Source organism: Dunckerocampus dactyliophorus, chromosome 8 (genome assembly GCF_027744805.1).
Source record: "Dunckerocampus dactyliophorus isolate RoL2022-P2 chromosome 8, RoL_Ddac_1.1, whole genome shotgun sequence".
NCBI lineage: Eukaryota > Metazoa > Chordata > Actinopteri > Syngnathiformes > Syngnathidae > Dunckerocampus > Dunckerocampus dactyliophorus.
The window spans coordinates 4,133,567-4,152,387 of NC_072826.1; the positions used below are offsets into that span (position 1 = coordinate 4,133,567).

General features: G+C 40.3%; 3 protein-coding genes and 1 pseudogene across 4 annotated transcripts in view; 3 read left to right on the forward strand and 1 right to left on the reverse strand.

Moving 5' to 3' along the window:
* The window catches only part of LOC129185927 (testis-expressed protein 264), a 46,164-nt gene extending 43,790 nt beyond the window's left edge, over positions 1–2,374 (reverse strand). The window contains exon 1 of the mRNA XM_054783609.1: positions 2,003–2,374. Coding sequence (XP_054639584.1) covers positions 2,003–2,257 — 255 coding nt within the window. The 5' untranslated portion in view covers positions 2,258–2,374. The remainder of the gene's footprint in view (positions 1–2,002) is intronic.
* Positions 2,375–2,639: 265 nt separating this feature from the next.
* On the forward strand, positions 2,640–3,871 carry LOC129186312 (glutathione peroxidase 2-like; annotated as a pseudogene).
* Positions 3,872–4,389: 518 nt separating this feature from the next.
* Positions 4,390–6,397, forward strand: brk1 (BRICK1 subunit of SCAR/WAVE actin nucleating complex). Its single transcript, XM_054784872.1, has 3 exons — positions 4,390–4,557; positions 4,996–5,078; positions 5,937–6,397. The coding sequence occupies exons 1-3, from the start codon at positions 4,440–4,442 to the stop codon at positions 5,961–5,963; spliced, it is 228 nt and encodes a 75-aa protein (XP_054640847.1). The 5' UTR covers positions 4,390–4,439; the 3' UTR covers positions 5,964–6,397.
* A 636-nt stretch (positions 6,398–7,033) lies between these two features.
* On the forward strand, positions 7,034–18,181 carry rbm5 (RNA binding motif protein 5). 2 transcript variants are annotated; one of them, XM_054784131.1, is made up of 25 exons: positions 7,034–7,167; positions 7,393–7,427; positions 8,639–8,807; positions 9,684–9,842; positions 9,925–9,994; positions 10,414–10,487; positions 11,134–11,217; positions 11,455–11,515; positions 11,859–11,918; positions 11,998–12,158; positions 13,496–13,593; positions 13,667–13,754; positions 13,825–13,893; positions 14,106–14,160; positions 14,843–14,943; positions 15,042–15,177; positions 15,267–15,358; positions 15,433–15,600; positions 15,683–15,823; positions 16,006–16,092; positions 16,173–16,349; positions 16,431–16,505; positions 16,583–16,683; positions 16,766–16,895; positions 16,970–18,181. In XM_054784131.1, the coding sequence occupies exons 2-25, from the start codon at positions 7,411–7,413 to the stop codon at positions 17,093–17,095; spliced, it is 2,499 nt and encodes an 832-aa protein (XP_054640106.1). In that variant the 5' UTR covers positions 7,034–7,167; positions 7,393–7,410; the 3' UTR covers positions 17,096–18,181. The 2 variants fall into 2 exon arrangements, with proteins under 2 accessions (XP_054640106.1, XP_054640105.1); XM_054784130.1 differs by having other exon boundaries at positions 8,639–8,819; positions 16,970–18,178.
* The last annotated feature ends 640 nt before the right edge of the window (positions 18,182–18,821 follow it).

An 18,821-nucleotide genomic window follows, 5' to 3' on the forward strand; every position in this document is an offset into this window, starting at 1 on the left:
GGAAGGAACAAAAAGAGCCACTCCAGCCCGGTATCCATGGCAACCATCTCCGGACCAACTCAAGTCCTTGTTGAGGTCTTTAGTTTCCCCAGAGGAAATGATTAACGCTGGTAAACGTGAGAAAAAGGGGAGAAAAGAAGAGTGAGGGGGCGGGAGTAGTCATGCAGACACTGCTCCTCTGTCAGCTGCACCTTTTGAAAAATCTTCTCACCGCAAACATCAATGGCAAGTGTCTCCCCAGCTAGACGCCAAATGGAAGTTCTCCTATTTGAGAGCACTCTCTGGGGTTCCTGTCGAGGACTGAAAGCATCCAGCGGCTCGGACACTAATGAGCTGAGATCATTACACCAATTATTTGAACTTAAATCAGAACTTGGCTGAGACTGTGCAGAGCCAGCACCCAAATGCTATCTTAATTGTCAGCTGGGGAAAAGAGGATTAAAGGCAGCACGAGGAAGATTCTACTGATGAGACATTTGAAAGGTGCTGCTAAAATTAAGTAACAGCTCTGATCAGAGGAGACAATAATGAAGTGGTTGAAAAACATAATCAGCAAATACATACAGGTCTTGTGAAACCTACCTTCACAAAACGAAACAAAGTTAATATGCTTGTTTTACCAGAATATTAACAAAACGTTGCCATCCGCAGCTGTCACATTTTCTATTAAAACGTCAACAATTTTGTATACACACTCGAGGATGTTGTGTTAGACCAATATGTACGTCATTTAACATTCCAAGGTTCCACCCTGCATTTCTTCTTTGCAAGTTCTGTTTGGATAAAGACTGTTGGAAAATAAAGTACACCTGGTCGATTCACAGGTGGGAAAAAGCACCACATGGGTTGGAAGACTGCACACACTGTGTGGGATTAGGTATCAGGAGTGGTTCCAACAGAAATTATTGCCTGCTGTGCAGAGACTCAGATATGTTTGGACAAGCTCTCCGAGAACAGAAGGTAGGAAAACATCTCAAACATTTCCAACTAGCTACATTTTGTATGTAGTGTTATGGTGTGGAACGGAGTCTAGTGGTTTATGACACATGCACACTTGATCTGACCTCTTACTGTGGCTAACGTATGCAGTCATCCCTTCTTTATCGCTGTTAATTAGCTCTAGACTCGACCGTGACAAGTGCATTTCCACAAAGTAGAATTCCTTCTTTATAAATGGAATATTTTCATAGCTATGGCATAGAAAACTGTGTGCGACCATTCACATATGTTTTTTAACATTATTAGAGCCCTCTAGACATGAAATAACATGCTTATAGTCACCTTTAGGCTTGTATTACCCAATATAGTAGATATAATCAGAGAAAATAAGCCATTTAAAGGAAAAGTGCACTTTTTTGGAATTTGTGAGACATGAACACATGTATTTGTCTTTTCTGTGCATTCTAAAGATATAAAAAGAGCTAAAAAGAGGCAGCTAGGAATACACGTAATGGTACGCACCAAAGAGAAAGACGTGTGCATGTCTCACATAATTGAATGTGGATGATGTGCACTTTCCTTTGACAGCATGACAAAATGGAATGTTTCTATTAAAAAAAGATTTCATAAGCCATTTAACAATCAGGAAACCCCAAAACTACAAATCAAGTTTGTTTGGAATCTGAACAGCCACACATAACACAACACCCTTTGCATATGTACCACTTAGTATCAAACACAAGATGAATTCAAAGACTAAATGTCAGTGCTGACAGCGATGGATTTTTTAAATGATACTTCTGACGTAATGCGTGATTATTGTGCTGATTTAATGGAAGTCTTCATTGTTCATGTTTAAAAAAAAAACTACAAATGCCTCAATTGGTCTTGATGGAAAGGTACTGTTGCCATCTAACGGCTAAAAGGAAATATTGCCCAACCCTGACCGGTAACCCTGACTTTTTAAATTAAAGAATTACGCTTTAAGGTGAAAAACAAAAAACAAAACCCACAGTAGCGGCATGGCACGTCTTCTTTAAATGTTGTCTCGTGTTTTACTTACCTTTTTAGGGTCATCATAAAATATCCCAATGCAAGAAAGCGTCGGTCCGATACTGTTCGCTTCATGAAAAACTTTCCCGCAGTTTTTGTACGGTCCTACTTTAAGTTTGTAAACAAACGTGACTTTCTTTATCGGAGGATATCCAGTGGAGACGATGATTTGTGAGAAAAGTCCAGAGTACAAAAAGTAACCCGCTAGTAGCAAAAGACCGAGAGACAAGCTAACTGCCCCACACACGCTCGTCCACTCGGACATTATAGAGAAATAACAGTTGTCTTGTGTCGTAGACGTGGAATATTACTGTATAGAAAAATAAACTATTTCCACTCCTTCTATGCGAGGAGAACTTTTGATAAATGTATCAATCAAATCACTGGGACGCGCAATGAATGAAACTTCCTGGAACGTACCATTACAGCCCTTGAAGGGAGATTGGTAGTTTCAAAGACGTGGAAAATAGACGATTCTATTATTAGTAAACTAACTTAATTAAATGGCTTCCTTATTTCGTTTTCCTGTAACGTATTCGACGTTTAAACCACTTAATGGTACAGTACAGTTAAGTAAAGTAATAAAGTGGTGCATTCCTTCTTAGCCAATCATGTATCTATGAATAATAAGTGGGCTGGACTAGACCGCTTAAAAGATAAACATTACATGTTGGACACACTTCCGGAATAAGAATGGCTGCGAGAAGGTTTTACGACCTTACAGCTAAGTTACTGACTGGCGAAACATTGCGTTTTTCTTCGCTGAAAGGGAAGGTGGTTCTCGTTGAGAATGTGGCGTCTCTCTGAGGAACAACAACCAGGGATTACACCCAGATGAACGATCTTCACTCCCGCTACGCTTCTAAGGGCCTCGTTGTTCTGGGTGCTCCTTGCAATCAGTTTGGACATCAGGTAGGGAGAGAGGCCGAGCTACAAAAATGATCAATTATTTAACCAATACATTAGTCACTGAATTGGTCACCACCAGGGGTGCCCTAAGTAGTTAGTCATGACAAAAGTGGCAAGACAACAGTCGCAGTTTTTTTTTTCATCTGTTTATTACCGAGGCCACAGCAGTAATGGTCATGACAAAAAATAAACATCTTCCACAACAAAATAACCACATTCAAATAGTGGCCAGTGGTTAACCAATGCATTGGCCACCACCAGAGTGTGCCCAAACTGGTTAGCCATTCGAAAGTATATAAAAATCCACAAAACATGATAATAGTCTGTACATTTTTTTCACTTTCTACTTTTGTCAATGGATTACAGGGCATGGTTAATGTCAGTTAGGATCGTGTTTGAAATAACACCACAAAACATTCTATTGTATGTTTATTCTATTTTTGTTTATCACAGGAAAACTGCAAAAATGAGGAGATCTTGAGGTCGCTGCAGCACGTCCGTCCAGGGAATGGCTTTGAACCAAAGTTCACGCTTCTGGAGAAAGTGGATGTGAACGGAAAAGATGCCCATCCATTGTTTGTCTATCTGAAAGAAAAGCTCCCGTTCCCCTGTGATGATGCCATGGCTTTCATGACAGATCCCAAGTTCATAATTTGGAGTCCTGTCCGTCGGAGTGACGTCTCCTGGAACTTTGAGAAGTTCCTGGTGACTCCGGATGGGCTGCCCTACAAGCGCTACAGCAGGAATTTCCACACCATTGACATAGAAGCAGATGTTAAGGAGCTTCTTAAGCAAGTTGAGTGAAATGGATGATGGATGATATTAGCATTACACCGTGACTGTTTGGCCATTTTACTCAATGACGATACTCCTTGAAATATTGGATGGGGAGTTTCTGATGTGAATGTAAAAGACTGAGTCAGACATGGCGTGGCCTGATATCACCAAATTATTTGAAGACTATAATAAATATTTGAAATGATATGGATCATTACTGTCTGGTTTACAATGCACAGAAGCACATACCTCATCAGACACATCTTTAGGTACACCTACACAGTTTAATGAGATCCAACGCATGATCAAAAATAATGTCTTTACAAAGATATATTAGATAGATTTTGGTTGAAGCACTGCATTAAACTGGCTACTTAAGACGCACTTCTCAAAATGATGCTGTGCACTTCTACAACAAATGCAATAATAAACATTTTTATTAAATTAACACCACTCCTGTTTAAGGTAGTTTTTAGAATCTGGAAAAATGTTTGGCATACTACACAAATGCACAGCACTTATTTTATACAACTGCTTCCGGTACAAAAAAATATATAAGCTATAGTAACGTGACGACTGTAGAAACGCGATTTAATTATTGTGTTATTACAGACAGTGGCTTTATTTCACTATTATAAGTGACAAAATAACACATTTCTAATTGTATTAAAAACAATAACGTATACTATATCACGAAGGCTGTCTACGGCCTACTTCCGGTTTGCACAGCTGGACTCAAAGAGCGACTCGACTCATCCAACATGGCCGGCCAGGAAGACCCTGTGCAGAGAGAAATCCACCAAGACTGGGCCAACCGGGAGTATATCGAAGTGATCACAAGCAGCATCAAGAAAATCGCCGACTTCCTTAACTCTTTTGGTAAAATTTGCGTTCTACTGTGTATGTTTGTGCTTCGCCAAATCGAGAGATTGCCTGCCCCGTCGTGGTTAGCATGCCAGTGATGTCTATCGCAGCCACTCCCAGATAGGCTCGTGAGCGTATTGTTCTTATTTACAAAAGTGACATGTCTTTGTCGAGCTGTATCGAAATTTTGTTGTCATTATTAACTAATACTCGTTTTGAAATACCCCTCAACTAAACCTAAGCAAGTTTTTGTGAGCCGTTTGGTCACAACAGCCTGCTAATGCTAGATAGTTAGCTAGCTAGCTAGCTAGTCTGCTCGCTCTTGTCAACTTGTTTCCTGTTTAAATGATAATTGCCTTTATGTATTGGTGATGTCAATTATTGTATCATTTGGAGATCAATGCATATTTTAACAATGCCGAAAATTTGACCTTGTATTTTGTCCCCCATTAGACATGTCATGTCGATCTCGTCTGGCTACGCTCAATGAGAAGTTGACAGCCTTGGAGAGGAGAATTGAATATATCGAAGCAAGAGTGAGTATAAAGGGTTATATTTAGAACACTACAAATGAGTATTAAGACAACACCCATAAGAAAAGATGGTAAAATCACAAGAATAAACTAGTACTGTTATGAGAACTACGTGTAATTTTCATCATATGAAGGACTGTTTATCCAAATTCCCACATGAACCTGAACGCAGCAGCTGCCGAACTGTATCTAAATACAGGTGGTCCTCCGTGCCTAGACTGTGATGTATGTCGAGTTTTAGCATACTGTCAATTGGAAATTATACCTAATTTAACTGAAGTCACACACACTGTACGCAGAACACATAAAGGACATATACGGTAAATAAAGTAATACAACACCTTGCTTTTATCCATGCTATCTTGCAGGACTTTCTACCTTCTTAAAATACTGTCCCAGGCTAGTCTGGAAGGAAAACATCTCCTGCCAGATCTCCTTTTTAACAGCGCACAGAAGCCATGACTCCTCTAGCAGTCATTATTATTCAGTTATCTTTATCCTTAATGATGGTTGCGGTAGTCGAGTGGTAGGCACAAAAAACAAAGCAAATATTGAGCTTTTTTTGACACCCTGCCGCTTGGGAGACATTGAAGTCCAAAGTTAATTAGCAATGTTATCCTTGCGTAACATGGAATGTTGTAAACCAAGAACCACCTGTATTGACTATTTCATTGTCTAAACTGACAACATCCTCAACAATGCTTGCTTGTAATAGTATGACTTTTTCCCCAAAAATTAGTACTTTGTTCGTGTAATATTTTGACGTTATTTTTGTATTTTTTTTTCAGTCCCCCTCCCCATACTAATTTTGTAGTTTGAGTGTGTCATTCAATACATCTATATATTTCTCTGTTATTACAGGTGACTAAAGGAGAAACCCTGACTTAAACGTCTTCATGGACCATCACAGCCTCCCACTGTTATCTTCCCCTCTCCCACTGTCCCAGATAATCTTCTTTTTTGAATTTTTTGTGATGGAGTCCACCCTTTGTTTTGCTGCACATTTATTTTAAAATATGTATTCCTAGTTTTGCTTGTTTTATCTGATGCCACCAACATTTGTATGTGTCTGTGTCTCCTCAACATGACATTTTTAAGAAATTACCTTAAAAAAAGTGTTAACATTTTGTGGATTTTGGTTGTCGCCTGGTAAGGGAATGTGTTATACACCTTGTCAATAACGCAGCACAGAATTGATGAGTCGGGGAATATCCTCTCGTGCCAAGTTGAACGAGTCTTGTTGTTTAGTCTTTATTAAGGACTGATGTGTATAGTGTAATGTTGGGTTATGTGTCAACATTTAAATACTGTAATAAAAATATAAGAAAAACAACTCAGTTGCTGTTTGATCAAATAGTACATTGTTGCTTAAAATCATTTAGACCAGGGCTTTTCAAAGTGCAGCAAAAATAATACTGTTGGGGCCTTCCATGAGCCCCTCCGTATGTCGTTTTGTGTTTGACAGAAGTTAATTAGCATAAATTTGGGGAAAAAAATTCTCTTGATGTTTCTCAAGCTGCTGTGCTTCTATTTTAGACAGCACACGTTAATAGTGTGTTTTCATTACTTATTGCATAAAGTTACACGCGTTATTTATATAGTTTAATACATTTATAATAAGAAATGGCAATATGAAATGTATACAAAATGAAGCAATCTAGAGACTGTTTCGAGGCAAGGGCGCAGAAATGCAAAATGGCGCTGTCATGAGTACTTCTCCCCGAGTTAAGGTTTTCAGGAAAGGATAGCGGACTATTTCTGAAAGCAGCAAACTTAATCGACTTTCGAACAACATAAAACATAATTTTGCGTTTTGTTCTCCAAATTATATTCCAGTAATGACGAAAATCCAATTCAGATTGTTGCACACACGTCTGTTGGATGAGCAACGTAAAGCTCAATTGGCGCCTGTACAGCAAAATCGGGGTAGAAGTGCGTGAGTGATTATGCAGGGGAAACCCCAATGCATCTTGGGAAGAAGAAGGTGTCGTCGTTTTGTTGGAAGAAGTCCTTGACCACCTTAGGTCTTTTATTTCGCAAATATTGCCTTGATACCTTCACGTAGTATAGTTAAGATTAACTAACCGTAAGGGTGAGTTCATTTAATTCGAAACTGCAAAATGTAATCTGTAATTGCTGTGAGTTTACGTCGGTTTTTTGAATGCTTGTGAAATGACGACGTGCAAATAAGGGAGTATTTAGCCATTTAGCGCCACCATAACCTTTGACGTTTTCAGTTGTTGCAATTTACCGTTGTGTCTGTGAATGTAATTACACGCTAATTAATTTTTTAAATGGTTTTATGTTTGCTTTGCAGAGGTTGTGCAGGGGAGAAATGGGAGCAGATAAGAGGTGAGTACCAGCGGCGTTCGCCGCCATGTCAGTTAGATGACAATGAAATTGTCATTTCACGCAGACATCACAAATTAATAGACGGTGCACGCTTGCCTGGCTGTATGTATTGTAAATATGTTTTAAATGTGGCAATTAAAATGATTTGGTTGGCTGATAACGTCAGCTTTTTGTAGTATAGTATGGTTTTGACTTAGTTGTGCTAACTTGTTAGCATTCATAGAATATATGACAACTTTCGTCGTCATTGTTACACACTTTGAAATGCAGTTCAACAGATGTGTTAGCAGTATATGATAAATCATAAGCACGCAAAATTACAGTGTGTATAAAAGCAAAAATGTAGAAAACCCATACACATAGTTAATTAGTACTATCATATGTTAATATATAGTGCATACTGGGTAATATAAATTTGACCCTACATGTACTAAATACAGAGCCTGTTTGTGTTCTTTATTATCCATAATATGGATAAGAAACATTCTTGGGATTTTTTAAAAAATTTTTTGCGGGTTGAAATAAAAAAAACTTCCACACTGTGCAAGAGTAGTCAATACTGTATTTTCATCCACGCGGGAATGGATCACTGTCTAGAAAGGATGTAATACACAAGGGCCACGTAACTGTAAACAGACAGTTCAAATATAGCAGGATGATTTACAATATAGTCAAGCTAATATACAACAACAGAAAAAACAAAACAATCATATAAAATGTGTGAAAATTGAATTTTTAACAATAAAAAAGAATAAGTAAAATAAAAACATTAATATAAATGATAACTATGAACTATTAGAAGAATGAAAACCTGTCCACACATGGCTCCGTTTACAATCAGTCATCCTTTCAACAAATGTTTCAGACAAACATTACCTGAAATGACTGCAGTATCAGAAGTATCGATATTTTGAATTGAGAATCAATTTTTGAGCATGAAGACCTGGTATCACAAATATTGATATTTCGGTATTGACCCGTACATCACTACTACACAAAAATGGCGTGTAGTAACCAGTGTTTTCAGATTTTCCCACTCTGGAAGCCGCTGCAAAAAAAAAAAAAAAATCAGGACACCCAGAATGCCGTTTCCGTAGTCTTTAGAGCTAGCTCCCCTGCACCAGTCACTAATGGCTAGCCTGATTGTAGGATATATTATGGTTTTTCTCCTGCCATTTCTTCATTTCTCTTTCTAATGGCTCGCCCAATAGGATAAGTCGATCTGAACGGAGCGGCAGATATGGCTCCGACCAACCCCGCGACGAATCCGATTGGCGCGACAGACGAGAGCGAGATCAAGAGCGTGACCGCCGTTGGGCTGATGAGAGGCGAAGCGATCGCAGTGAGGGAGAACGCCGTGGATCCAGGGACAGTCCAGAGGTGATTATGCCTGTACGTTTTTTTTCTTGTTTTTATTTGTTTAATAACGCAAAATTAAAGCAACATTTTTGGGGTGAATTTTGGCAAATCCTCCACAATCCTTGTGTACATGACATGAACACACACGTCTTTCTCTTTTCTGTGCGTTGTAAAGATATAAAAACAGGTAAAAAAGAGGGCAGCTAATTAATGCACGTAATGGAACACACCTACTCCACCTAGAAAGGCCGCTATTAAAACACCTTCAAAAAGCTCCAACAAGGTTTTATGGTTTTATATCCATGCTGTGAGCATGTAGTAACAGCTACATTCATGATAACATGGAATACTTACAGTATTTTGCTCATTTGAAGCATTAACGGAGCTTCTGTCCTGGGTGCATTGATTTCACATAGCAACATAGAAAGGAACGCTACACCTAGCGTTAACTTTTCCAAACTCAAAAACAAAAACACAGCAGCAGTGGCGACAGCTCCAATATGTAGCGTTACCTTTCGCTAGTGGCCTGAGGCATTGTGAGCGAGTGTGTGGTGAAGCTAGTCGCTAGCCGAGGTATCATTACGCCACTAACATAGTTCTTGGGTGTAGCAATGTTAATAGTAACAATGTCGCTGTAGCTTGGTTAATATGCAGGTCACATTATGTAAATGGAGTGTTGTTGGTGCTTTTTTAAGGTTTTTTCAAAAAGCTTCATAGGCGGAATAGGTGCGTCCCATTATGTGCATTAAAGAGCTGCCTGTTTTTAGCTATTTTTGTATCTTTAGAACACAGAAAAGAGATGTTTTGTCTCATAAGGAATATGGATGATGGGCAAAATTCCCCCCAAAAAAGTGCACTTTCCTTTTTAAGTGATGTATTGATTTGTTTGCATTCAAGCAAAGAGAACGGAAAAGACGCAACAGTGATAGATCAGAAGATGGGTACCACTCTGACGGAGACTACCCAGATCAAGATTACAGAAGAGAAGCCGGGGATGAGAAGCGAAGCAAGACCATCATGCTCTGGGGTCTCTCTCCTCACATCACCGAAGAAGATGTATGCCTCTTGTGCGCGCATGCAGCCTGTTGTGTTGTGACTGAAGGCCTTTTTTAACCATCTTTCTGCCTCTTTCGTTCAGATTTGTTTCGCCATTGATCAGCTGGAGGGTCCCCAGCCTGCCGATGTCAGACTGATGAAAAAGAAGACAGGTGAGAGTAGGATACATGATGGACCCTGCCTTTCCCCTAGTCTTTTTGACCATAGGGCAAATCTGCTTCCGTTGAGACCCATTTAACCATAGCAACATGGTCAGGTTACTTCTTAAACAACATAACATAAAATGGTGGTTTCAGGTGCCATCAGTACAGTTCGTTATGAATCCTGTGAAGGTAAGTAACGAGCCATTGGCACACATTTTATTTTATTAGTTAGCCTGGCGTGAACATTGGTTTCAGTGGTGTTCCTTTTTTTTTTTTTTTTTTTTTTTGGCTATGGTAAAACTCTTAAGGAGCGGCCTGTTTACCAAGCAAGGCCTGGGTCGTGAAGCAGTTTGTGGAACAGTTTTAATAATATGCCCATGGACTCTTAACTAACACGCCTCCCGTCTATATTTGAATGCTGTCTCTAGGTATAAGCCGTGGTTTCGCCTTCGTGGACTTTTATCACTTGCAAGATGCTACCCGATGGATGGAGACCAATCAGGTTGCTTCACAATCGCCAAGTCTAGTTTTAATCTTGGAGATCTAGGGAAAATAACCCCAAAGGCAACCAAAATGCTTTAAACCAATAGATTCTATGTCACAGAGCAGATTTTTTTTTTATATCATGGTTGTTGGATAAATAGCTTGTTTTCAAGAAGTATAATGGTATCAGCTACCCTTTTTTATTAATTGTAAGGCCATCTCTTGTAACATGAGTGTAACACAGTTAACACACGATCATGAGGTTATCAATACTGGTATTATTGATGAGATTTTGATAGTTAACTGAACAGACTTTTTATAAGCCATGGAGTGATTTTTAATCTCCCTGTTTTTATTTTAGTCATTTTCTCCAACATGTTTTTGTGGGAAGCTCATGTATGGTTTTGCAGAGAGCAGTCACAATTGTCTTTCAGGGTCACATAATACACTTTGCTCCAGCTCAGTCTGGGCACTCGGGTCCCAAACACTTAAAAGAACCCTCTTACACATCACATACATCACATGTCTGTCTTAAGCACAAAGGATATGTGCTGGGGCTCCCTCACGTCCCCCCCCATTCTCTCCCCTTCCAAAATGCTTACTCTGTTGAGTTGAGATCAACACATGCCACAAATAGGCGGGTGACACTTGCATTCCTCTTTCAGAAAGATCTGTTCATCCAAGGGAAAAATGTGGACATGCACTACAGTCATCCCAGACACAACTATGGAGACTGGCTCTGCAATACTGTAAGTTAATTCTCTGTTATTTTTCCATTTTATAAACTAGCACACACTCATGCTTGAGTAGCTGCAGTCATGTTAGCTTGTTTGTAGAGTCAGCATATTTGCATAAAGAGTAGAGGTTAGGTGGCATCTGGGTAAATAAGGTGTGCTGCATCAATATTGACTGCAAGTTGTCTCAGGCAGCACTGTTCGGGGCTTTAGCAGGTGTATAATAAAAATGATGTGAACGGTTACTTGCAGTGTGGCCTGTACAATTTCCGGAGGCGGCTGAAGTGCTTCAGGTGTGGAGCAGCCAAAGTTGGTAAGTAGTTAAATCAACAGGAGGCCACCGACTCCCAACATCCAAGCAGTCTGAGGCAGCAGTGTTGGGATGCAGATCAGTATTTTGTTTTTATTTTTTTGGAGTTGTAATAGGTTACGGGCAAGACATATGGCCCTGTCACTCTTTTTTTTATTTTATTATTTATTATTATTTTTTTTTTACTGATGGGGGAGAGAGCATATACCTCAAACTAAACTCAATTGGCTTAATTATAAACCTTTTATCTTATGAGGGCTCATTAAAGCGATGTATCTGTAGTTGCATTTTGTTGACTGCTCAGAAAGTGATGGTTATGCACCTCGTCTTGTCTTTCTCTCAACAGAAGATTCAAGCACTAATGATGTCCCCGAAACTCAAGCCAGCGGAGACTACTGTGGGGACAGTAAGCACTTCTATTGCACCACCTAATTTGAACACGGTGCATATGGAAATGTATTCACTTTGTTCATTCTCATTCACAGCAATCATCCTGAGAAATATTGCTCCCCTCAGCACTGTGGAAGCCATCATGACCGTCCTGGCGCCATATGCTAATCTTTCCCCCAACAACATTCGCCTCATCAAGGACAAACAGACGGGCCAGAACAGAGGCTTTGCCTTTCTTCAGCTGTCTTCTCCTCTGGTAAAAAATACAATAAGAATTTATATAAATATGTAGGGCTGTCAAAAATAGTATGTAACATGTGCTACTTGAGCCAAATGCTCCCCAATGTGGAGGGGTGGACCATCGAGCACAGAAAAAACCTTATAGGCCACCTGAAATGCCAGCGCCATGGCATCTGAAAAGTACAAAAGGTTTGCCAGAGACCTCCGTGGCATCGCACCGGCTGCTCGGAGCATGTGTCCGAATATAGTGCACCTTGCTGGGCCACAGCAGGTGGCTCCCTCCGCTCTATACTCTGGTTCTCCTGATAGTGATGATGTGGTAGTAGTAATGTCATATTTGATTAGGACAAGTCAACAGGTGCAGTTGGTCAAATCTGAATTTGAGTCCTTGCCTCCAGGTGTGCACATGTACACTTAAGTCAAAATTTTTAAAATTGGATATAAAAAAGGTTTTCGGTTAACAGTACCATATGGGTCTTGAGAAGCACAAAGTTATTGGTATCGTTTTGAAAAAACATCATGCATCTCTTAGTTACGTAAAAATAATTTGCTTAACGCATTGCCGTCATCTCATCTTATGACGGCAGGCGGACAATAGCATTCCCCCACAGAGTCTGATGCTCTTTTATAGCTTTATTCTGACCTGAACACATCAACGGCAGTATAACTATAACACTGTACAGTATGTGCATCTCCAGCTCAAAAACACATCTCTAGCCCTCAGAACCACACTACTGACTCTTGTCACTAGACAACGGCGCCCAACATCACGTCTTTATTATGCGTGTGTGTGGTCTAAATTAACAAAGACAAAGAAAAACAGTAAGTGGATATTATCACACATGAGTAACTCTTACTGCGGAAGTAGAATTTGCTGCATTTAATTATGCTCCGAAATCCCAGAACATATCTACACTCAAAACGGTGAGTTCAACTTAAAAAATTGTTGTCTTTGAGCACAACTGCTCATGGCTCATAACAGGGTTAAAGTGTCATTCAAATGTTTTCTACTATTAAATAAATTAGTGTTAAGTCAATTGATTTTCAGACGTGTGCTATCTTTTAGCTAGATTTCAATTTTCTTTTCAGTTGCAGCTGTTATATACAATACATACAAATCCTAACCGCTTATCTTTCCTTCAATAAAATACAGTAAAAATGGGCATGTTGCAGACATAGTTGCAAATGGTGATTAATCAATTAATTCAATGAATTTTAAAACCAAAATAAATCTGATTTAAAAAAAAAAAAAAAAAAAAAAGTTCATCATTTGACGGCACAAAATTGATATTTGAATGTCCAAGTCGGTGGGGTGGTAATCCTTTTTTTTTTTTTTTTTTTTTTTTTTTACAGGAGGCATCTCAGCTGCTTACGATCTTGCAAGGACTGCAACCTCCACTAAAACTGGATGGGAAGACAATTGGGGTGGACTATGCCAAGAGTGCTAGGAAGTGTGTAGCCATCAAAACTGCTTTCTGAATGTTGCATATGTTAAGTGTAGAATAATTGTTTGGTTTTCACTAGGGACCTTTTACTTCCTGATGGGAATCGTGTCAGTGCCTTTTCTGTTGCTAGCACAGCAATTGCTGCAGCCCAGTGGTCCTCAAGTCAGGTAGGCACATCAGTCTTTTTGTTGTTGCAAGTTTTCAGCTACAGCGTTGGTTTTTGTTTTGCCACTTTAGCCCCAACCGAGTGGAGAGGGAGCTTCAGAGTACAGCCTCTTGCAAGAAGGCTTCCCTCCAATGTCACAGGTTAGTGTCACGGAAGAAGCTGATACACAGGATATTTATTTTGTGTGTGTGTGTAGTAGTTGAATAAAGCTCAGCAAATGTCTGATTCCATCTAGTGGCAGTTAAGACATTGCAACATGAACAGCCCCGGGGATGTTTTTCTACAGCCTAATTTAATGTAAACCCCAGTTAAAATGAAATGTATTCCACTGACCTAGCTGTATCTTTTTCAGGCTTTTTATCAAGCTGCAGGAACCAGCACTTCGCAGGAGAATGGGCTTCTAGGAGGTACCAATTGCTAACCATGATTCAGATGTTGGCCGTTCTGTTTAGAATACATTCCTCCCTCGCTATATTGCATTTTTGCAGAAATTAATTAATAAATGATGGCTTTTTCATTGTAAACGATGACCTATTATTAGTCAAATCTTATCGAAATACACTTGAGATGTAGTACTCTGGTCACTAGGTGGCAGTAATGACTCAAAACATTGAGACATTACCTAAACACTGCATGAAGTCAGCCATGGCATGTGCCACATGATATTGAAAAAAACTTTCTCCTCTCATCCCATGTGGCAGTGGAAAGTTTTTGGCTTCAGTTTAGAAGAAATGAATACAAGGCTAATTAGTTAACTCGCTAGCTGGCAGCCGCTTAGAGTCCCTGCAGCATAAGAGTTGCAATGTGGTGTAAACAAATTAGTGGGAGTGTAAAGGTTGTTGTCCGTGTTATTTCATGTCTACAGGGCTCTAACAATGCTAAATGTATTTAGAAAGTCATAATCAGGTTTTTCATGAATCCTATATCACGGGAATTTAACATGGTCAGGTCTTGAACCAATTAATCGCTATAAATGAGGGATGAATGTATTACTAAATATTTAAAATAATGTTATCTTTCAGTCACAGCTTAAATGCAAAACAATAAATGACCTGCACTGATATGTAAAACTTTGTGTCCAATCTTTAGCTGCTCCTGGAATGAAGATCGTTCCGACTGCAGCTGGCGTAGTTCTCTCCCCGGCTGTCCAAGTCTACCAACCTCATATAATTGCCCAGCCTGCTCTTCAGGTAGCGTGCATATTGCGCTGCTTTGGATTTGAAATGCTGCTATGGTTGGTTGTGTTCACTGAGGAAATTAACACGTGTGCTGCATGGACCTTTCGCAGGGATTACCATTTGGCCAGCAGTTGGAGGCTAAATCCCAGACCGGACTTCTCCCTGGTGCTGAAGCTGTGCCTGTTGCCACGACAACAGCTGCCAGTACAGCTACAACCTCAGGACAGGCTACAGACGCTGCCCTTGGTATGAGCACTTACTCATTATTACCACATTTTACTTGTGAATGCTTATCTGCTGTAGTTTGTGATTCTTATGTGTTGTGATTGACAAAGGTGTTCCGGATACATCCACTTATCAGTATGATGAGTCCTCTGGTTACTACTATGACCCTCTAACTGGTCTGTACTACGACCCAAACACGCATGTAAGTAGCACACAGGCGCAACATGAGTCCATGTTCTGCATGATGTGAGGATGCACTTCCTGTTTTCTCCCCAGTATTACTACAACTCTCAGACGCAGCAGTATCTGTACTGGGACAACGAGAAGCAGACATACGTTCCCGCCTCGGCTGACACAAACGCTGCACAAAATGCCACCAGCACCAAAGAACCTCGAGAAGGAAAGGAGAAGAAGGAAAAACCCAAGAGCAAAACTGCCCAACAGGTAGCATCTTTCGAAAATAGCAGCACAATTCATTTCTTTATTTTCTTTGCTTTCTTTTTGACTTTGTGTGTCCCCACCCCAGATTGCAAAAGACATGGAGCGGTGGGCTAAAAGTCTTAATAAGCAGAAGGATAACTTTAAGAGCAGCTTCCAACCAATCAGCCAAGAGGAAAGGAAGGAGGCAGCAGCTGCTGATGCGGGTTTCACGCTTTTTGAGAAAAAGGTACCCCAGCGAGAGACGAGGAAAACAGACACACACGCACATGGCAATATATTGAGGGCAGCAAAATTGTTCAGTTCATTTTCATTTGTCTGAACAAGAAATCTTGTCACGTTTTCATCTCACGAGATCTTGTGACACCCATATAAATCATGTTAATCTCAATGTATTCATTACATTTTCAGCAAGCTGGTGTTCTAGACAGAATCCCACCAGAGATGCTGAATATCCCAGAAGAGGAAGCAGCCAGCAGTTCTGGTAACGCCTCCAAGGTGAGTGTGTTTCTTCCACCTATAAGGCAAAGAGATGTATGGCATTGAAATAAATGTTTGTGTTTCTGCTGTGGCATCAGCCTGGCCTGGTGGCAGCCTACAGTGGCGACAGTGACCCCGAGGAGGCAGCCGAGGGTGCTGACGGAAGCCAGGACAAGATGACTGACTGGAAAAAGCTGGCCTGCTTGTTGTGTAGGAGGCAGTTTCCCAACAAAGAAGGTTTAATTCGACATCAACAACTGTCAGATCTCCACAAGGTAACGAGCGTCGCACCGTCTGTTTACTTCACGACCGCCTCCACTTTTTGCTTGTGTGATATGTCATCCGTCTTTTTTTAGAAAAACCTGGAAGTCATGCGCCGATCCAAAATGAGTGAATCAGAGCTGGAGGAGTTGGAGAGAAGAGAATCAGAGGTTTGATTAAAGGATATTTAAGTTGAGAGTGGCATATTTGCTTTTTTGTGCTTGCTTCTTAAGAAGTGTGTGTGTAGTTGAAGTACAGGGACAGAGCAGCTGAGAGAAGGGAAAAATACGGCATCCCTGAACCCCCTGTCGGCAAAAAGAAGAAATACTCCCAACCAACTCCAGCCGTGTGGGTATCTTCTTACTAATCAGTTTGCACAACATACTTTTATTCATGTTTTTCTAAAGTTCCAATCTATCCCTTCTTCTAGTAACTATGAGCAGCCCACCAAAGATGGCCTCAACAGTGACAATATTGGCAACAAAATGCTGCAAGCTATGGGCTGGAAGGAGGGTAAAGGCCTTGGTCGCAACCAGCAGGGCATCACTACTCCCATTGAGGTATTCATTTAGTTGGATTGGAATGCTGTGCAACGTACCACATCACCTCATTCTATTCTATTTGCCTCTTTAAGGCCCAACTGAGAACAAAAGGAGCTGGTCTCGGCACGAAAGGCAGCAACTACACCCTGTCTGCATCAGACACGTACAAAGATGCAGTCCGTAAAGCCATGTTTGCTCGCTTCACTGAGCTGGAGTGAATGATGAGCCTCAGATGAAGTGATGCTCCGAGATTGAATTGAAAGCAGCACATTTTGCATTCTCCTGCTCCTCCATCTTGACTCTCCACCGTGGCCAAAACCACACAGTAGAACCAATCTCAAATTGAGGCATGTGAACTTAATGTAGTAAATATAAATTATACATTGTACATATGCACAGTATAAGTACAGTTTGTTTTACTTTTGTGGTGCTAATGGGATGTTGACTTAAAGGAAAAGTACACTTTTTATTATTATTTTGCCCATCCATAATCCTTGACATGAACTTTTCTTTTTGTGCGTTCTAAAGATATAAAAACAGATAAAAAAAAAAGGCAGCTTATTAATACACGTAATGGGACACGTATTCCGCCTAGAAAGCCCGTTATTAAAACACCTTCAAAGGTCACCAACATGGTTTTATAGTTTTATATCCCTACTGTGAGCATGTACAACAAGTACATTAGTGATAACATGTTACTTACAGTAATACTTACAGTATTTTGCTCATATGAAGCATTATAGCGGAACTTCCTTCCTGGGTGCATTGATTTCACATAGCAACATAGAAAGGAACGCTACACTTAGCGTTAACTTTGCCAAACTCAAAAACACAGCAGCAGTGGTGGCGGCAGCTCCAATATGTAGCGTTACCTTTCGCTAGTGGCCTGAGGCATTGTGAGCGTGTGTGTGGTGTGGCGAGGTGTCACGGCACCAGTAACGGAATTTTTGGGTTTAACAATGTCGTTGTACCTTGGTTAATATGCAGGTCACATTATGCAAATGGAGCGTTGTTGGCGCTTTTTCAGAAGGCTAGAATAGGTGCATCTCAATCTTAACTGCTTTTTTTCATTGCTTTAGATGGCACAGAGAAGGGAGACGTGTTCATGTCTCATAAGGATTGTGGATGATGGACAAAAGTCAAAAAGTGCACGTCTCTTTTTAAGTATGTTAAAACTGTACAGTTTATACAAAAGTTTGTCTGTTTAGGGAAAATAAATTACACAAATGACCTTTTTTATGTCCTCTTTTACAGCAGTGTCATTGTTAAAGCTTTAAGAGCCAGCATTTGGGTGTGCAAATGAGGAAAAGAGCTGTAAAGCAATCACATGCAGAGTTTCTTTGCTGTCTTAAATAGAAATGATTAATATATACATTGGGTGTGTCACTTGCACGGAATCTGTCTCCACCTTTGGTACACCACGTGGAAAGAAGTTCATTGTTGCGGCAAAAACAAAAGTCTATATAGTATGAAAACGTATAGTTGTTAATGACGTCATGCCAAAAAATCTGATAACATTAAAAATAGTTCTGAAAACGGAACATCAAAAAAAGCTCCAATGAGGCAAGATTACCTGTACTGTATGGGTGAGCAAACCAAGCGTTCCTCTTATTCCTACCTTTGACGTTAATGGCCTGTCATAACTTCCCCTGACCACATTCAAGATTCAAGAGTTTTATTGCAATCAGAGGAAGACAAGTGCAAAAAGTTTGCCAGAGACTTCCGTGGCGTCACACCGGCTGCTCGAATAGCGTGTGCCCGAATACAGTGCACCTTGTTGGGCCACCCGAGGTGGCGCCTCTCGCTCTATACTCCTGTTCTGATCTCCGTGGCGGCACACAGGCTACTCGAATCAATTTGTTCCAGACCTTACCTCCAGGTGTGCACAAACTACAGTTTAACTCTAAAAACGTAGATATTAAACAGTTAGGTATAGATATAAAA

What these genes read in the sequence shown, in the direction of transcription:
- brk1 (XM_054784872.1), top strand. Translation starts at nt 4,440, where the DNA reads ATGGCCGGCCAGGAAGACCCTGTGCAGAGAGAAATCCACCAAGACTGG. An exon ending in CGACTTCCTTAACTCTTTTG is followed by an intron (nt 4,558 to 4,995) that starts GTAAAATTTGCG and finishes GTCCCCCATTAG; the next exon opens with ACATGTCATGTCGATCTCGT. An exon ending in TTGAATATATCGAAGCAAGA is followed by an intron (nt 5,079 to 5,936) that starts GTGAGTATAAAG and finishes CTGTTATTACAG; the next exon opens with GTGACTAAAGGAGAAACCCT.
- rbm5 (XM_054784130.1), top strand. An exon ending in AGAGCAAAACTGCCCAACAG is followed by an intron (nt 15,601 to 15,682) that starts GTAGCATCTTTC and finishes TCCCCACCCCAG; the next exon opens with ATTGCAAAAGACATGGAGCG. An exon ending in TGGAGAGAAGAGAATCAGAG is followed by an intron (nt 16,506 to 16,582) that starts GTTTGATTAAAG and finishes GTGTGTGTGTAG; the next exon opens with TTGAAGTACAGGGACAGAGC.